Source organism: Sebastes umbrosus, chromosome 20, assembly GCF_015220745.1.
Source record: "Sebastes umbrosus isolate fSebUmb1 chromosome 20, fSebUmb1.pri, whole genome shotgun sequence".
NCBI classification, from domain to species: Eukaryota; Metazoa; Chordata; class Actinopteri; order Perciformes; family Sebastidae; genus Sebastes; species Sebastes umbrosus.
Genome location: NC_051288.1, coordinates 1,074,567 through 1,090,540, shown reverse-complemented (window position 1 = coordinate 1,090,540; position 15,974 = coordinate 1,074,567). Strand labels below are relative to the sequence as shown.

Here is a 15,974-nt window from a genome sequence, read left to right as displayed (position 1 = left end):
AACATTGATCACACACACAGCAGCATCAATGTATTTCCACTTCACTCAAAGGAGTTGAGGAGGTTTGTTTTGTCTTATATAATGTAGCTTCATGAAAAGTTTCCATACATCACATCAAATCCACCTGAAACAGAGTTACTTGATTATATAGGTATAGTGAAAGATCAACCTCTAACATTATTTTTGGACTTCCAAAAAGCATTTGACAGTACGCAAAGATTTGATATTTTACTAACAGCGTGTCTTTTGTTTGCCGATTTTCTCATTAAAGGATAGGTTCACATTGTTTCAAGTCTCTCTTGAAACAATACCGACATGCCCATATGAACATTGGAGGAGGTATCGGTTGCTGTAATTGTTCCTCTTGTCCATACTGGTTGCAAAGAGATCCCTTACTAGAGCGATTGAAGTGATGGGGGGGCAAAATCCACAGCCATCATTCGGTGTGAAAATGCTTTCTATGGTTCAGTTGAAGCTAATGAGGGTTAAGCAGTCTGGGATAAACAAATCAAGTGGGTGGTGCAAAATTCTTTATGCTTCCACAGACAATGTTTCCTTGCAGAGTCGCAACAGAGTGAGAGTAATAGAGAGAGGGAACTTTGCTCAAAAAGGCTGGAACTTTGAAGATCTGAACTTGATTTGTATTCAACGTGGACTGGAACTGAGAGAGAACAGCAACACCAGGCGCTATGCTTGACCTGTGTGACGGGGATGTAGAGAGGTCTCTGTAGAGGTGTGAGGTAGAGGTCAGTTGTTACAGGGACATGACGCAGTCGGACCCTCTGCTTTACTTTTACTGCCATCCTTTTTCTGCCTCGGCATGCGGAGCCTCTAATTCTCCCCCTGGTTCACTCAAGGCACTCAAAGAACTCATCCTCGCTTGTCACTCCACGATAGTCCCAGGATTTCCCCGGAGACACCTCCCTCGCTGAGTGTTGATGCAGATTCTGGTACGGGGCGGCCGTTCTGGCAGCCGCCGGGACACCTTGCGCTCTCTCTCTTTGCCTCCCTCCCAGCACCTTGCGAGCTTCATCTCGGGCCCTCTTCCTCTCAATGCAGCAGTTCAGCATCTGTGCAGGAACATGAGCCCCTTGTCAGACATGAAACTATTAACACTGCTGTCTTCATCTCTTTGTAAAAGTGATGGCTTGTTGTTGTCATTCAGACAGGACACAAACCGTTACAGAGAGAGAGCGAGTGGGAGCGGCGCCACAGTTGAAAAGTTGAATGATCTGAAGGAAGGTTTTCTCAACAGGCTGCATCACGGATGGATTTCTGTGTGCACACATTCTGTATGTAAAGCATTTAGCGGATATTCATTATTCATTTATTCAGATGACATCAGAGTGAGGCCGCTGGTCTGGTCTGACTATCACTGTGATCCTTTTTCTTTCAGATTGGTGAGACATGACAAGAATCTTCTCAATATGTCACAATGGCTTCTTCACAGTATTTCTTAGTTTGTTAAAAACACTTCATTTTCATGAGCTAGGAGCATATGGTGCTACATGACAAGGTTATTGCAGTGATCTCAATTATTATTTAGTTTGGACTTTTTATAGGTCGTTCCCTTCAGCTCACAACTACTTCAATGTTTTGCTTCTTGGATATATTTTCATGCTGTTCATTTGTATGGGCATACGGGATTATATTTATGGATTAAAGAAGTTCAACAAAGTGCTGTAGTTGCATGATGGGAAGAGGAGAGAGAGGACAAAACAACGTAATGACACATGCAGACAAACAATAGATTCAGTTTTGTGTGTTTTTCTGGCTGCCCAGATCACAGCTACGTCAAACCACCTAACAGACATATTACTGATTCTTCATCTTTCTGTACAATGAGTTCTCTTCTTAGTTAAATACATGTAGCCATCAGCAGGCAGGACTATGTGTGTTTCCAGTTGTTTTAATGCACAGAATGTCACAGTGGGTATCTCATCATTATTAAATCTTCTGATACAACTGTATCGAATGATTCATTGTCCTCCTGTGCTTTCGTGTGAGATGTTTCACAGATAAAGTGAAGCACATCTCCAAGTCCAGTCTGAATGATCCAAAGTCATTCTGTGTGTCTGTTGGATTTTACACATTAAGAATGGAACTAGTTTCTATTTTAATTAATCGTTGAAATACCATTCAGAGTAAACCATTAAAGAGACTAGATCAGTTAACCTACTATCATTTATCCATTTGTCATAAGGGTGATATTAATTTAATATTCATTAAAGTTAATATTTAATATATTTTTTAATAATTCACAATAGAGCAAAAAATGATCTAAATAACCTGTTGCACCTACATTTGGTCTTGTTATTTTGTTAATAATTGAATCTATCCTTATGGGCTCAAACCACACATTGTATGCATTTTTGTATGAGTGTCTACCTGGAGCTTCTGATGCAAAAGACAACAGCGAAGATCAGGAGGTCCCCCCGCCAGTCTGCACATCAGGAAGCAGATGGAGAAGATATGGTACGATATGAGTGAACATGACTGTATTAATAGATTGGACAACTACTACTTTATCTGTTTTAACTAGTACAGCATTACAGAAATAATTACCTCGCATATGGTTTGATCTTAGATGCATTTATACTTGTATACTGTTTTATCAGTCTGTGTTTGAAAACTCTAAAAAAGGTGGCCTGACGAAATGTGTAAATACAATCTACATGTGAGGATCAAGATGTGCCGACATCACAACAGTGACAGCTTTCTTCTTGTACAATAGGACAAGGTACAAGGTGGTTGTAGCTCTGGTGTTATCTCAACATGTTATATGTGTGGTGCTATGCCTCTAGGCCTCTCCAAACAAGCCTAAGAGCAGCCCCAGTGTGTGTTGTACCCACCCGTAGATGAGGGTAGGTGTTTTCCCAGCGGTAGCGCAACTCCAGGACAAACTCCTGCCAGAGGTGGGCGACGGCACGCAGCCCGCCGTGGTTGTAGTTGACCAGACACGCACACAGTGCCAGCCGGTACGTCAGAACTGTCACTGGGTGCTGACTTCAGCTGGAGGAAAAGGTTCTGGACACAGGGGGGGGGGGGAGACGATGGGATAAATATGTATATATTAGTCTGTGAAACGTGCCATTCAGATCAGGAATCAAATGTAGAATACTTTAAAAATACTTAAAAAAAAGCTAACTTTTAACTCCTAATGACTGACAAGAGGAACGCAACTATCAGCAGTGAATGCACAGAGGTATCCTGATACCACATTACTATTGGGTGGACTAACTCTTTTTCAGCTTTTCTGACACCAATGGGATTCTTTTTTCTTGATACAGCAGGATTATGACTGAAACACTTTACTGTATGCAATGGTCATTATATGTTATATATATACAGTATATATATATATACTGTATATATATATATATATACAGTATATACATATATATATATACAGTATATATATACAGTATATATATATATATATATACTGTATATATATATATATATACACATATATATATATATATATATATATGTGTGTACTCTATATGTCCCAAGCTTGCACAACAACTTGTTATTGCAGTTTACGTGTTGTATTTTCCAGTGTTTGATGGTTCTAATGGTGTGCAGTGTTGGAAAGTGGTATATTACATGACAGTTTCAGATTCAAAACATGCATCATTGCCTCTAAAAAAAAGCCTGACTTGATTTAAACCTTAGATGTCACCTTGCTGGCACCCCAGTCAAGATTATCACGGTGTGTAAGTGGTAAAGGGGTTCACATACATCGTCAGAGTTTTTATTGGGCTCGGCTTTCCCACAGCTGCTTGACTGTGCAGGTTTATTCTTGCTGCTCTCTGATGACTTCTCCACAGCAGCATCTGGGAAGAGATACTGAAACATGCAAGAAAATACAAACATCAAACATATAAGTGCAATTCAATTATACATTTACATAAAACCAATCCATCAAGTGTCCAAATGTCTTGCCCCTTAAACATATTGAATATTGGTCTAACCCTGCCTTTGTGCAAAAAGGGGGATATTTTATTGTCCTAAATAAAGCCTGCACATTTGTGTCTTAGAGGAAAAACATAAAGATACATATGATAAACACCTATGCACATATAAATTCTTGCCCCTACATGAATCCCACATGTACATACACATATACTGTATATACATAGTATTCAGATGGGCTTCCTTTTTTTAGGGCTGCGATGGAAGACGACTCTCCAGCCGAAGCAGTTCCTCTACATTTTAAAGTCCTGTAATCTGGAGCCAGATGAAAGGAATGTGAAGAGTGGACTGAGAGGGGATTCAGTGTCATTCCACTATACATGTGAAGCTCTGTTGTTTTGAAACATATGGCTGGTAGTGGTTCTATATGACCTAGCGTAAACCCTGCCGCCCAGCACCTCTCACCCTGGGCAAACTCCTCAAAAGGCGAGAGTCCAGCCCCTCTCCAGGAGGATCAGCTGTGAAATCGGTGCCAATCCGTCTGTGTCTCCCGGTCCGGGCTCGTGTCCAACATTCCTTGGTTCTGACTGTGCCCGGGTCCCAGCTTTCAAGTAATAGACGGGTCCGGTTCGGTTCCGGGTAGTACATTTTTGGGTTTGGGCACAAATCTTTGAATCCGTGAAGACCTCTAGTCAGCATGCTTAGGTCCCCTGCCTCTGCCTGCCGCCGGATCACAATGCAGAAATTGTTACATCAAGGTATTGAAGAAACATTGATGTATCATTATTTATATCATCATTGTAATGGCTGGTCCGAGCCACTTTGTTTGTTTCACATTTCCACAGTCAGCTGGCTGTGGATGAAACACCACAGCACACACAGAACAGACAGCCAGCGGGCCGGAGGAGAGAGGTTCACTCAATTTGACAAAAGTGTATTGGAATAGAATCACAGTGGAAGTCCAACTGGTAAGAGACTCCGGGGTAGACCCAGAACACGCTGGAGAGTTCTATATCTCCTCTGGCTGGGAACGCCTCGGGTCCCCCAGGAAGAGCTGAAAACGTTGCTGGGGAGAGGGGACATCTGGAATTCCCTGCTATGCCTGCTGCCCCCCCCCGCGACCCAGCCCCGGATAAGGGATGAGAATGAATGGATGGATGGATGGATGGATGGATGGATGGATGGATGGATGGATGGATGCTTTTAGCAATTTTGCTGTAAGGTATATGTAATGTAATATTACTGATAAACCCTTACCTGAAGAACAGAATTGAGGTATATCAGTGTTGAGTGGTGACTCATCGATGCGTCTGTGGCGGCGGATGTGCTTTCGGGCGCTGTGCACCATACTGGAGACAGACAGCTTGGAGATGGGCACTGTAGCTGCTGGCTTCTGTCAGCTTTGATAAAGCAGAGCTGATGTCACTATTTTCTGCAGGGAAAAAACAGCCGTTATTTAAAATCACACTAAGCACCTACTATTTGATCCTGTATAAAGTATGTATTTGTATATTTGTATACTGAGGGAACATCATAAACCAAAGATAGAGGTAGTAGGCTCCACGTTTTAGACTTTGGTTTGTATATTGACATTACAGTGAGAAACAAAGCCGTTCATTCTCAGTGTTAAACAGTGCAGTTAGTAACCTGACCTTTGCCCTCCTCTTCAGTCAATTCCTCTTCCCATAACCTCTTCTGCAGACTCCTTCCTACAGCAGAGCTTATAGAACTCTGTCAGAAAGTCACCTGCATGGGAACGATAAGAATGGGTCAAATCCTCAGAGCATTTCTTTACACTAATTATACTGCCCCAAGGTTTGGAAGGGACATCCCTATGAGAGGGAGTGAAGAGAACGGAGCCTGGCATCCTCCACTGCCCAACAACAGTGCAACGAGATCATCTTATTTTGTTACTTTTAATATTTTATATTGTACAGTTTCAGTTTCATACCAGGGGTGACCATTCATCTTACCAGTAAACACTGAGGGTTTTCGGCCGTCCTGACTCGGACTGACCAGTGGGGAGCTTGGAGAGGGTCAAGGTCACTGTCGGGTCACACAAAAAGAGAGAGCATATTTGGTTAAATCACAAAGCCTGTTGCTGGTCGAAATTTCTGTCCAAATTATGGCCCACAGACTAAATCTAGGTTTTTGTGCAGATGATTATGCACATTCACGTTAATAAACTCAGAAGCCCAAATAGTACAATGGAAATCACAGAGTTCAAGAAGTTTGGTTTAGTTGACCAATCACAACAGTGGGCCAGCTGACCAATCAAAGCAGACTGGGCTTTTTGGGAGGGGTGGCCAGGGGGGGCAGGAGTTGTTTGCTTTGTGCGGTGGTACCAAACGCAGACGGCCGTGACAAAGCATCGGTATTTGACGCCCTGGGAATGATACAACATACTAGTGCTGATAACTGTAGCCAATGGACAAACAACACTGAGCATCTAACTGACTGATGCTGACATTTACACATTGGTTTTTAAGCTGTTGTGTGCTAAAGCTGACTATAGAATTAGTTGTGTAGCCTGCAAACTGACATCAACAGTGGACTTCTTTGACAGTGGATATTTGTTTAAGAGATGCTAATAAGCTCCAGAAGCCAGTTAGAAAGGCCCGGCTCAGTGATTGGAGGAGTTGAAGGTGTCGGATTCTCTGGAGAAGAGGATGCTGCCCAAATTGGTTAACATCCTGTTAAATCCGGTCTCCCACCCTGCTAGTACTTGTGATTGACATTTGTTTTTGTATTCTTTTTCATTACAATGCTGCTGTGGCATGCAATCTCCCCACGGGATGAATAAAGTATCCATGTATGAAGGTGTTGCAGTGGAGACAGAGACAGTCCAGGTAGAGAATCCAGGACACTCTCTTACATGTAGACATCATTATCCACAACTATGCCCTCCGTCAGATGAGGCCAAGTGGCTGCAAGATGAAGCTCACTACAATATCCAAAAACAGAGACACAATTATTCATTTTGTTTTGCACAGAGATTAGGAGAATCCTTGTGTAAAAACATTATTTTATATATAATATATATATATATACACATATATATATATATAGATATATATATCTCCTAATGTTCTGTCATCGGAGTTACAAAGCCTTTACTGATTGGCTCCTCACAGGCTCCAAATGGAAGCTTCCCACACTCCAACCCCTCCCACCTCACCTCCAAGGAGTGTGTCAAAGTCTGCCAGAGAGCCAAACAAAATACACAACAACAGGTCAACTGAGTATTTATATATGACCAGCCCCAGTCAGGGAGGCCAACCAAGAGGCCGTGACACACATGAAGGAGCTGCAGCATTCAAGACCGGAGACACCGCCTGTGTCTAGCATCATTCCATATTTGACACCTAGTGCACATAAATTGACTTTCAGACATGTTCAGTGTCATTAGTGGAAAATGTGTGCAAATATTAACTGTATGGTGGAATAATTCTGAGAAAGCATTATCATAATATACACTTAAAAAGACCATAAAGACGAGCAGGTTGGTTGTATACAGTTTACAAACATTTCACTAAGAATTACTCTGAATGCAAAATAGTGTTTGTGTCTCTCAGATATTACACAATGAAAAACAAAGCTACCATGGCTGTGACATGAAGACATACACTGTTTCCAAAGTTCACTTAGCAGCCAACATCTATAATGTGGAAACCATTATCTGAATATTAAGTAGTTAATACATCATTGTGTAGCAACATTTGACATTATTTAATGATGATTATTGGTAATATATCATATACAATATTGCATATTGTACAATAAGGGCTGCCTTGATATTAAAGTACAATATAAGTACACTACTGTATTATTGTACTTGTGATCAATGAGATGATCTGGTGAGAGTAACCACATCCTCCTCTGTTGTGTAGGTGCCTACCTGGAGGCTGCTGGTGGTCCACGAATGCTGCTGCCAGTCCTGGAGTATGTAGGTAAAACGGATGGCGATGTTGAGGGAGGTAGAGGGGACAGAGTACATCCCTGAGAGGAAGACAAAACAAAAGGGGGGTGTTAGCCCTTTCTCACCAAACTGTTCCAGGAACTTTGGAACCAAGAAACTAATCTCAGGAACTCAACGTCACTTTTGAGCTTGTGTTTCCACTGCATCCGAAGATCCATTATCATACACGGGGAAACAACAACTATTGTACAGGAACTAAGCAAACCTGGTGGAGAAACAGACTCAGAAGCATTCATCTTAAATAAAATATGCTCCAATATAACAGACATCCACACAGACTGTGGGCCCAAGATCTGCTCAAAGATTGTAGGTCAACCCCTTGAGAAACTCTATGAAACAGCTATCATAATAACATCTTAAGGTGGCTAACACATCGTCTCTGAACCCCAACCATGTTTTGAACAGTGAATATCAATTGTTACCATCAATTGGAGATACAGGGTTCCACGATTAATAAGGTTTAGACTGAAGCACTCTTTGGTACATCAGTCAATCCTTAAACTAAATATGGAGCCTAATCCCAGATCAAATGCGCGTTAAAGGGCCCTGAATATCGTCTTTCTGTGATTGTAATGTTTAAATGTTTGTATCCTTGTTTATTGTCTTCGTCCTTTCTGTGATGTTGCAAACGGAGCTGCTGTGATGCAAAACAAATTTCAGGCCTGTCTGACAATAAAGTATTATCGTATTATCGTATCTACCACTCTTCTTCACACTTTTCATCACTTAACCTGGTGATGTCTTAGCCCCTGGATAGAGCATCAGCTACAACATTGTTCTTGACATTAATGTTATACAGCTGCAACATCAGGCTCCATCTGAACACTCAAAGCATTGACATGCTAGAACTTGTCAAAGAAAGCTAATGGATTGTGGTCACTTTGAACGACTACTGGCGACATAAATCTCAAAATGCTTCACAGCCAACACCAATGCTAAAGCCTCTTTCTCTGAGCATTTGACCAAGTTAGAGCTGAGAGTGCTCTATCAGATTTATTCCATTGAGTCATGTTTTTCTCATGAGTCTTGTTCCATGGCACACTTACTATCTTAGACTTGAAGATGTCAAGCAGGCCAGACAGGTGGTTATACTGGCTCGGCACCTTGCGGAGGTGGACCATCTCAAAGTCAGTGCGCACACCTGGTCCCTGGCACTCTCCAGCATACACCCGCCTCCACTTCTGCTGGATCTGCACAAACATGGGCACCTGGCTGAGTGCACAAGATGAAGAGGAGCAGGCATTACTATGAAGGATTCACTGTGTTCTATATCTTTGATACCACTCACATCCAGCGGCAGCTTCTCTCTGAAGCTACACGGCATGAAGTGAAGTGAAAACTGAAATTCTTTACTAATTGGATTTTATGTTTGTCGATCACAGCATTGGTTCTCAGTTCTGAGGATATCAGACCTCCTTCATAAACAAATCTGTGCTTAAACCAGGCGTATGAACGTTTTATGCACAAATCTGGGATTCATCAATATTATCTCACTGGAATTTGTTCGTACTCTGCCAACAAATTTCAAACTGCCTCACCATGCGTACAGATGATGAAGGCTCATCCTCATCAATTATTGTCATAATTAAAATACTCAGTGCTCAGCCCTAGCTTACAATGGAGTATATGAGATGTCCATATTGAAATGTACACTTCCTTGTCTTTATTGACTGAGCCTTTAATAGAGGGCACACGCCTGTCAATTTAGAATGATTCCAATTCACTAAAAAACACACAAAGGTAATAACACAATTGGGCGGTTCCCACGTGTCATGAATCCAACGGTAATTTTGAGCGTACACTTTTTTTGTGCGCAAAGAAAGAACATTTCTACCTGCATATTAGTGAATGAGGCCCACTGTACTTACTGAGACTGGGAAACAGGGTGATATCGCTACAAACAGGTCGAACGGGTCAAGAAATATGAGCAGTCAGATGATCAGATGGGTTGGAAACAAACCAACCGTTTCTCCAGATCATCTAAACCACTTTATTTAGAGGTGGAACTGAAAGTAGGCACAACTGAAATGTCTCTAATGATCTCTCATTTCACATACAAACTGTGTGCACACAGTACAGTAAGTAGCCAAAGTTGAAGCTGGTATGAAAAATGTAAACATCCATCACAGTTTACAGACAGACATCATTTTACTGTTTGCCTTCACTAGGTGATTGCTTCTATTTCTCACTAGTGATGGAAGTGTTCCCAGATCTCTCTTGGAGAGCACAACGGTATTACCACTGATTGAACCAATGGCTAGAGCTACGAAAGTAGTTGTAAAAAATATTAGTTTTTCCATCCAATATACCGGGTAACCAGGGAAACGGCTGCATGCCTCCTTTCAAACAAGTCTTGCCCGCAGCTACGTAGTTGGAAGTCCTTTAAGTCTTAGGGCCCTATTTGAATGGCAGTGCAACAAGCAGCCTGAGCAGCAGCTTGGTATTTCTGGGCCAATGAAATGTGTTCTGCTGTCAGCTGTTAAAGAGCTATGAGACTAGTGACGTGACTGGCTGAGAGTGTATTTCCTAATCCTCACATCCTCAGCTTTTTATTCTACTTTTGCACTTTGCACTGCTGAACTTACATGAACCAAAATAGCAGGTGAGCTTTGAGACGCCCACAGTCCAAACCTACTGCTTTGTGCTTGTTGCTGCGTTTGCATGATTAAAATAGAGCTCTTACAGTTGATGCTCCTGGCCATTGTGTACATTGTAGGTCATTCAGAGCTGTATGGATTTGATTAGATTAGATTTTAAATTTCTCTGAAATGTGCCACAAAAATAAACAAAAACTTTCAGACAACAAAATAATACTACAAACAACATTTGTAATGCGATGATACATCATATTTAGTACTTCCTAACCTAATTTGCAATATTAATTCGTTTAACAAGAACTTCAGTTCAGCTCCTATTCCCACATCGGACTAACACAAAAAACTGCCGAAATGATGAGGAAAGCCTTGAGTGATGAAAGAGACTCACCAGCCACTGTTGGCCAGAGAAATGGAGATGGAGCTGAGAAGCAGATTGCATTTGGACTCGCTGATGATGGCCTCGCAGTTGGTTCCAGGGGTGATGACCACAAACTCTCGTATACCATACCTATCACCGGAGACACAGATACAGCACAACATATATATCAGCATCACCTGAGGCCTGTACTACGAAGAGAGTCCAACATACCCAGGGTATCTTCTCTTTATCTGGCTTCACTAACCCTAACAAACGAGATCCTGCTAAGCGGTCCTACGAAGCTGCTTATCAACTTGGTAAATCAAACCAGGGTTTCTCAAGCTGGCTACGAGCACGTTCACATGAACGGGGCGGTGTTTGCAGCATCTGATCAATCACAGACATGGACAAGTCTACTGTCAGCAGATAGACAGAGTGGCACATTTAACAAAGGAAGAGTAAACTATATTAGACAAATACAAAGAAGTTACACACATAATCCAGACTAAATGTAACACAGTTGAAGCTGCCAAATGCAGGAAGAACAGCTGGTGAAAGAAAAAACTCCCGATGTGTGAATGCGTAAATTAACAGACTTATTAATTTAACGGAACACTCAAAAGTCAGATATAGTCGTCTAGATATCAATAGCTGTAAGAAATATTATGGATGGATGGGTTACATCTCATGATGCCCATCATGATATATAGGGCGTGTTTGACTATTTCAATCTTCTTTCAGCTGCGTCCCCGTCTCCGGTGGTGTGAAACGGACTCAAGACCAAGTAAAAAAATAAGTATAAAAATATAATTCAAAGCGATAATCACCCACAGCATAAATCCAGCTGTCCTTCCTGCATCTGTCAGTTTAAACTGTGTTGGTTTTAGTCTTATTATGACGGTAACTTCGTCATATGTGTGTAATATTATCATACGATCCGCGCACCGAGCTCTGATTGGTCAGTAGGAGGTGCTTTTATACGAGTTGATCTCTTATCTGGAACATAACCTGCTCCAGAGCAGGTTAGCTGTTCAGCATCAGTTACCATGGTGATCTACGGTAAGAAGTGAACCACCTTCGTAGGACGGAAAACCCTGAAGTTACCTTGCTAACGCCAAATCCTGCTTCGTAGTACAGAACTCCGGTCTATTTTAAGCAATCAGTTTGTATCTCTGAAGCGTGGTATACGCCTGTACATATATATATAAACAGTATATACTGTACGTACAGGCATATACCACGCTTCAGAGATGCAATCTGCTGCATTTAAATGATTTTACCGCAACCAGGACTGAATGTAAATGCATCGTCAGATTTTCTATGTAACTTAATTTCTCTTTGTAGAAAACATGAGGAATGACAGAGCTCACCATCTGACCAGGCAGTGGGCTCGAGGAGGGAAGTCATTATTCATACACAGAAGGTCCTGCATTGCCATGGGGAAGGCATCTGCATACAAGAACAAGAGTTTAGTCAGACACTGATTGTTAGAGATGAATTATGTGCATTCTCTCACAATTTAATGTTTCCATTAATGTTTAGGCTTTAGCTTTATGCCTTCCCTATAGGAAGGGGATATGCTGCCTCTCTCAGCATTGCACACACACCGATGTAACAAAAAGCACACAGGATGACACAACCGTAAACATTAAGTTTAAGTGCAACTGCTAAAACATTGCTATTAACTTATCAGGTAAGCTACATATTATGACACATTCAGACATAAATGTACCTTCTTCCAGCTTGTCCGTCCCATTGTCCTTCTCACATTCTTGTTTCAGGAAGTAATGAGTTATGTAGAACTTAAAGTCAGCAAAATTAATATCCTGAGACTTCTCGCCCCAGTTGCCACTGGTGTATTCACCCTGTGTTAAAATAAGAGAGCATCATAACAGAGTGAAGGTGAAGAACCTACTGACTGCATGCTGCTCACTGGTGTTATCAGCTCAATCTTTAGTGTAATACCTTCTCTGGGGTCACATGTCCTGCAGAGGACCCAATCAGCTTCCAGTCATTCAGCACTTCCTCCACTTTGGACACAAACCTTAAAGTAGATAGAAGGAGTTTAGCTGCCAGCAGCAGGGATTGGTTGGATATACACACTACCCTATATACACTACTAGATACACACATTGATAACTGTCTTTTGTTAAAGTAATAAGTTCAAAGACTTTCATTTTAATAAATGTCTGTTAAAGCAGCAGTGGGTAGAAATGGAGCAAATGTGATTAAAAAATGGTCACTATATCCTGACAGTAGTACATGAGACAGGTTATCTGAAAAAAATCATGTTCCTCCGGTGTCCTCCGGAGCTCCTAACGGCATCTGCAGGATTTCACAGACCGGAGGAAAACAACCAATCAGAGCTGATCTGGAGTCTGTCATCTCTGAGCAGCTGTCAATCACTCTTGAACTCCGATCAACGGTCAAACTAGGCAGCGCTGATCAAATATGAATCAATATTCTGTTACTGTAATGCCTATTTCTCTCCTCAGATGTTCTCAGAATCATCTGGTAGTGTACTGTTTGTGACAGCAATTCATGTAGGCTGTGAGTCAACGCAGTCCAGTCTCTTCCACTGTAACGGTACCGATGGCGAGCTGTTTTAACATTTATTAGCTAAGCTTGACTTTCTGGAATTAACATTACAGATATCCACAATTGCATTTTGACTGGTATTAATTACGTTTTGACTAGTCAGAATTCATATCCCAGATATGTATAACGTCAATGTGACTAGACAAAACGACAGTTTTTATCTGTACGACACCTGTACCGGTACCGGTACGGGTACCGGTACAGGTACCGGTACAGTGAGCTGATGCCGTTGATGACGTGTGAAGGGTTCAGGGTGAGTAGTCTCAGAACCCTGTGTCTGTGTCTGTCTCTGTTGGCACCAGTCCTCCCTGTCATGTTACACACGGATCCAAAACACGTCCGCATCTGGTGGATTAGACCGGTTTTGATGAAGCCAATGAAGCTAATGAAGCTAATGAAGCTAATGAAGCCAATGAAGCTGATGAAGCTCTGCTAACCTGCTGACAGACACATTACATGTCCTACTTCTTTACAATAATAGCAGCATGGCGGTAAGCCGGTAGAACGGCTGCTGTATTGACTGCTTGTAGTAATAATAATAATAATAATAATAATAATAATAATAATAATCAGCAGTGGTTGTGTTATGGTGTACAACATGTATATAACGTTAATAATAATCAGCAGTGGTTGTGTAATGGTGTACAACATGTATATAACGTTAATAATAATCAGCAGTGGTTGTGTAATGGTGTACAACATGTATATAACGTTAATAATGATCAGCAGTGGTTGTGTCATGTGTATAACATGTATATAGGGTTAGTCCTAGCTGGTTAGCGTTCCCACAGTGTTTCTTTGTGTATAACATGTATATAACGTTAATAATAATGAGGGGAGAGTGTGTCATGGTGTATAACATACATATATATAACGTTAATAATGAGGGGAGAGTGTGTCATGGTGTATAACATATATATAGATAACGTTAATAATAATGAGGGGAGAGTGTGTCATGGTGTATAACATGTATATAACGTTAATAATAATGAGGGGAGAGTGTGTCATGGTGTATAACATATATATATATAACGTTAATAATAATGAGGGGAGAGTGTGTCATGGTGTATAACATATATATATATAACGTTAATAATAATGAGGGGAGAGTGTGTCATGGTGTATAACATATATATATATAACATTAATAATGAGGGGAGAGTGTGTCATGGTGTATAACATATATATATATAACGTTAATAATAATAATGAGGGGAGAGTGTGTCATGGTGTATAACATGTATATAACGTTAATAATCAGTAGTGGTTGTGTCATGGTGTATAACATGTATATAACGTTAATAATAATCAGTAGTGGTTGTGTTCTGGTGTATAACATGTATATAACGTTAATAATAATCAGTAGTGGTTGTGTCATGGTGTATAACATGTATATAACGTTAATAATAATCAGTAGTGGTTGTGTTCTGGTGTATACCATGTATATAGGGTTAGTCCTACGTAACATGTATATAACGTTAATAATAATCAGAAGTGGTTGTGTCATGGTGTATAACATGTATATAACGTTAATAATAATCAGTAGTGGTTGTGTCATGGTGTATAACATGTATATAACGTTAATAATAATCAGTAGTGGTTGTGTCATGGTGTATAACATGTATATAACGTTAATAATAATCAGTAGTGGTTGTGTCATGGTGTATAACATGTATATAACGTTAATAATAATCAGTAGTGGTTGTGTCCTGGTGTATAACATGTATATAACGTTAATAATAATCAGAAGTGGTTGTGTCATGGTGTATAACATGTATATAACGTTAATAATAATCAGTAGTGGTTGTGTCATGGTGTATAACATGTATATATAAGTGTAGTTAGTCGTAGATGGTTACCGTTCCCACTCTGAGGCGGTGGTGAAGTCGTTGATCTCGAACACGTCAGACTCGGGCTGGAAGAAACAGAAACAGGTTGACATGGAACACTAGTCCTCCTCTGCTGTCATGAGACAGCTAGACAGCTAGGCTGACCTCTACAGTTACAGATACAGGTATTGGACTAAAGAAACTCACATCACTGTCGGCGGCCATGGCCACGTCTTCTTCTTCTTGTTGTTGTTGTTATGGTACTCTTCTTCCTCGTCTTCTTCTTCTTCTTCTTCTGCTGCAGCTTCTCTGTCTTCTGTTTCCGGTGCGTCACCGCCCCCTAGCGTTCTTCTTCTTCTTCTTCTGCAGCTTCTCTGTCTCCTGTTTCCGGTCAGCCTAGACGCTGCGTGCTGTGTCACAGCTGTCACCGCCCCCTACCGTTCAGAACCTCTTATCAACTTTACATTGGTTCCTCCAGCTATATGCACAAACACCTCTCCCCAGCGGGGGTAATGGTAATAACCCATGTGTGAGGGCCAGCAGCTCTAGGCAGGGAGCACCTATAGGCACCTATAGGCAGCTCTAGGCAGCTCTAGGCAGGGAGCACCTATAGGCACCTATAGGCAGCTCTAGGCAGCGAGCCCTGGCCCTTGTAGGTGTGGTTGAGTGGAGCTTCCTGCCTTCAGAAGGTCAGG

At 41.3% G+C, this 15,974-nt stretch overlaps 1 protein-coding gene across 1 annotated transcript in view; it reads right to left on the bottom strand.

The window, feature by feature from the left end:
* The window catches only part of rab3gap1 (RAB3 GTPase activating protein subunit 1), a 33,494-nt gene extending 17,990 nt beyond the window's left edge, over window positions 1-15,504 (bottom strand). The window contains 27 exon segments of the mRNA XM_037754467.1: window positions 680-933; window positions 935-990; window positions 993-1,070; window positions 2,389-2,443; window positions 2,853-2,863; window positions 2,865-2,987; window positions 2,989-3,027; window positions 3,745-3,852; window positions 5,176-5,193; window positions 5,195-5,308; window positions 5,310-5,350; window positions 5,571-5,592; window positions 5,594-5,665; window positions 5,892-5,964; window positions 6,794-6,858; window positions 7,025-7,078; window positions 7,080-7,117; window positions 7,817-7,829; window positions 7,832-7,890; window positions 7,893-7,917; window positions 8,944-9,109; window positions 10,883-11,002; window positions 12,223-12,301; window positions 12,585-12,717; window positions 12,818-12,896; window positions 15,310-15,365; window positions 15,487-15,504. Coding sequence (XP_037610395.1) covers window positions 680-933; window positions 935-990; window positions 993-1,070; window positions 2,389-2,443; window positions 2,853-2,863; window positions 2,865-2,987; window positions 2,989-3,027; window positions 3,745-3,852; window positions 5,176-5,193; window positions 5,195-5,308; window positions 5,310-5,350; window positions 5,571-5,592; window positions 5,594-5,665; window positions 5,892-5,964; window positions 6,794-6,858; window positions 7,025-7,078; window positions 7,080-7,117; window positions 7,817-7,829; window positions 7,832-7,890; window positions 7,893-7,917; window positions 8,944-9,109; window positions 10,883-11,002; window positions 12,223-12,301; window positions 12,585-12,717; window positions 12,818-12,896; window positions 15,310-15,365; window positions 15,487-15,504 — 1,969 coding nt within the window.
* Window positions 15,505-15,974: the final 470 nt, after the last annotated feature.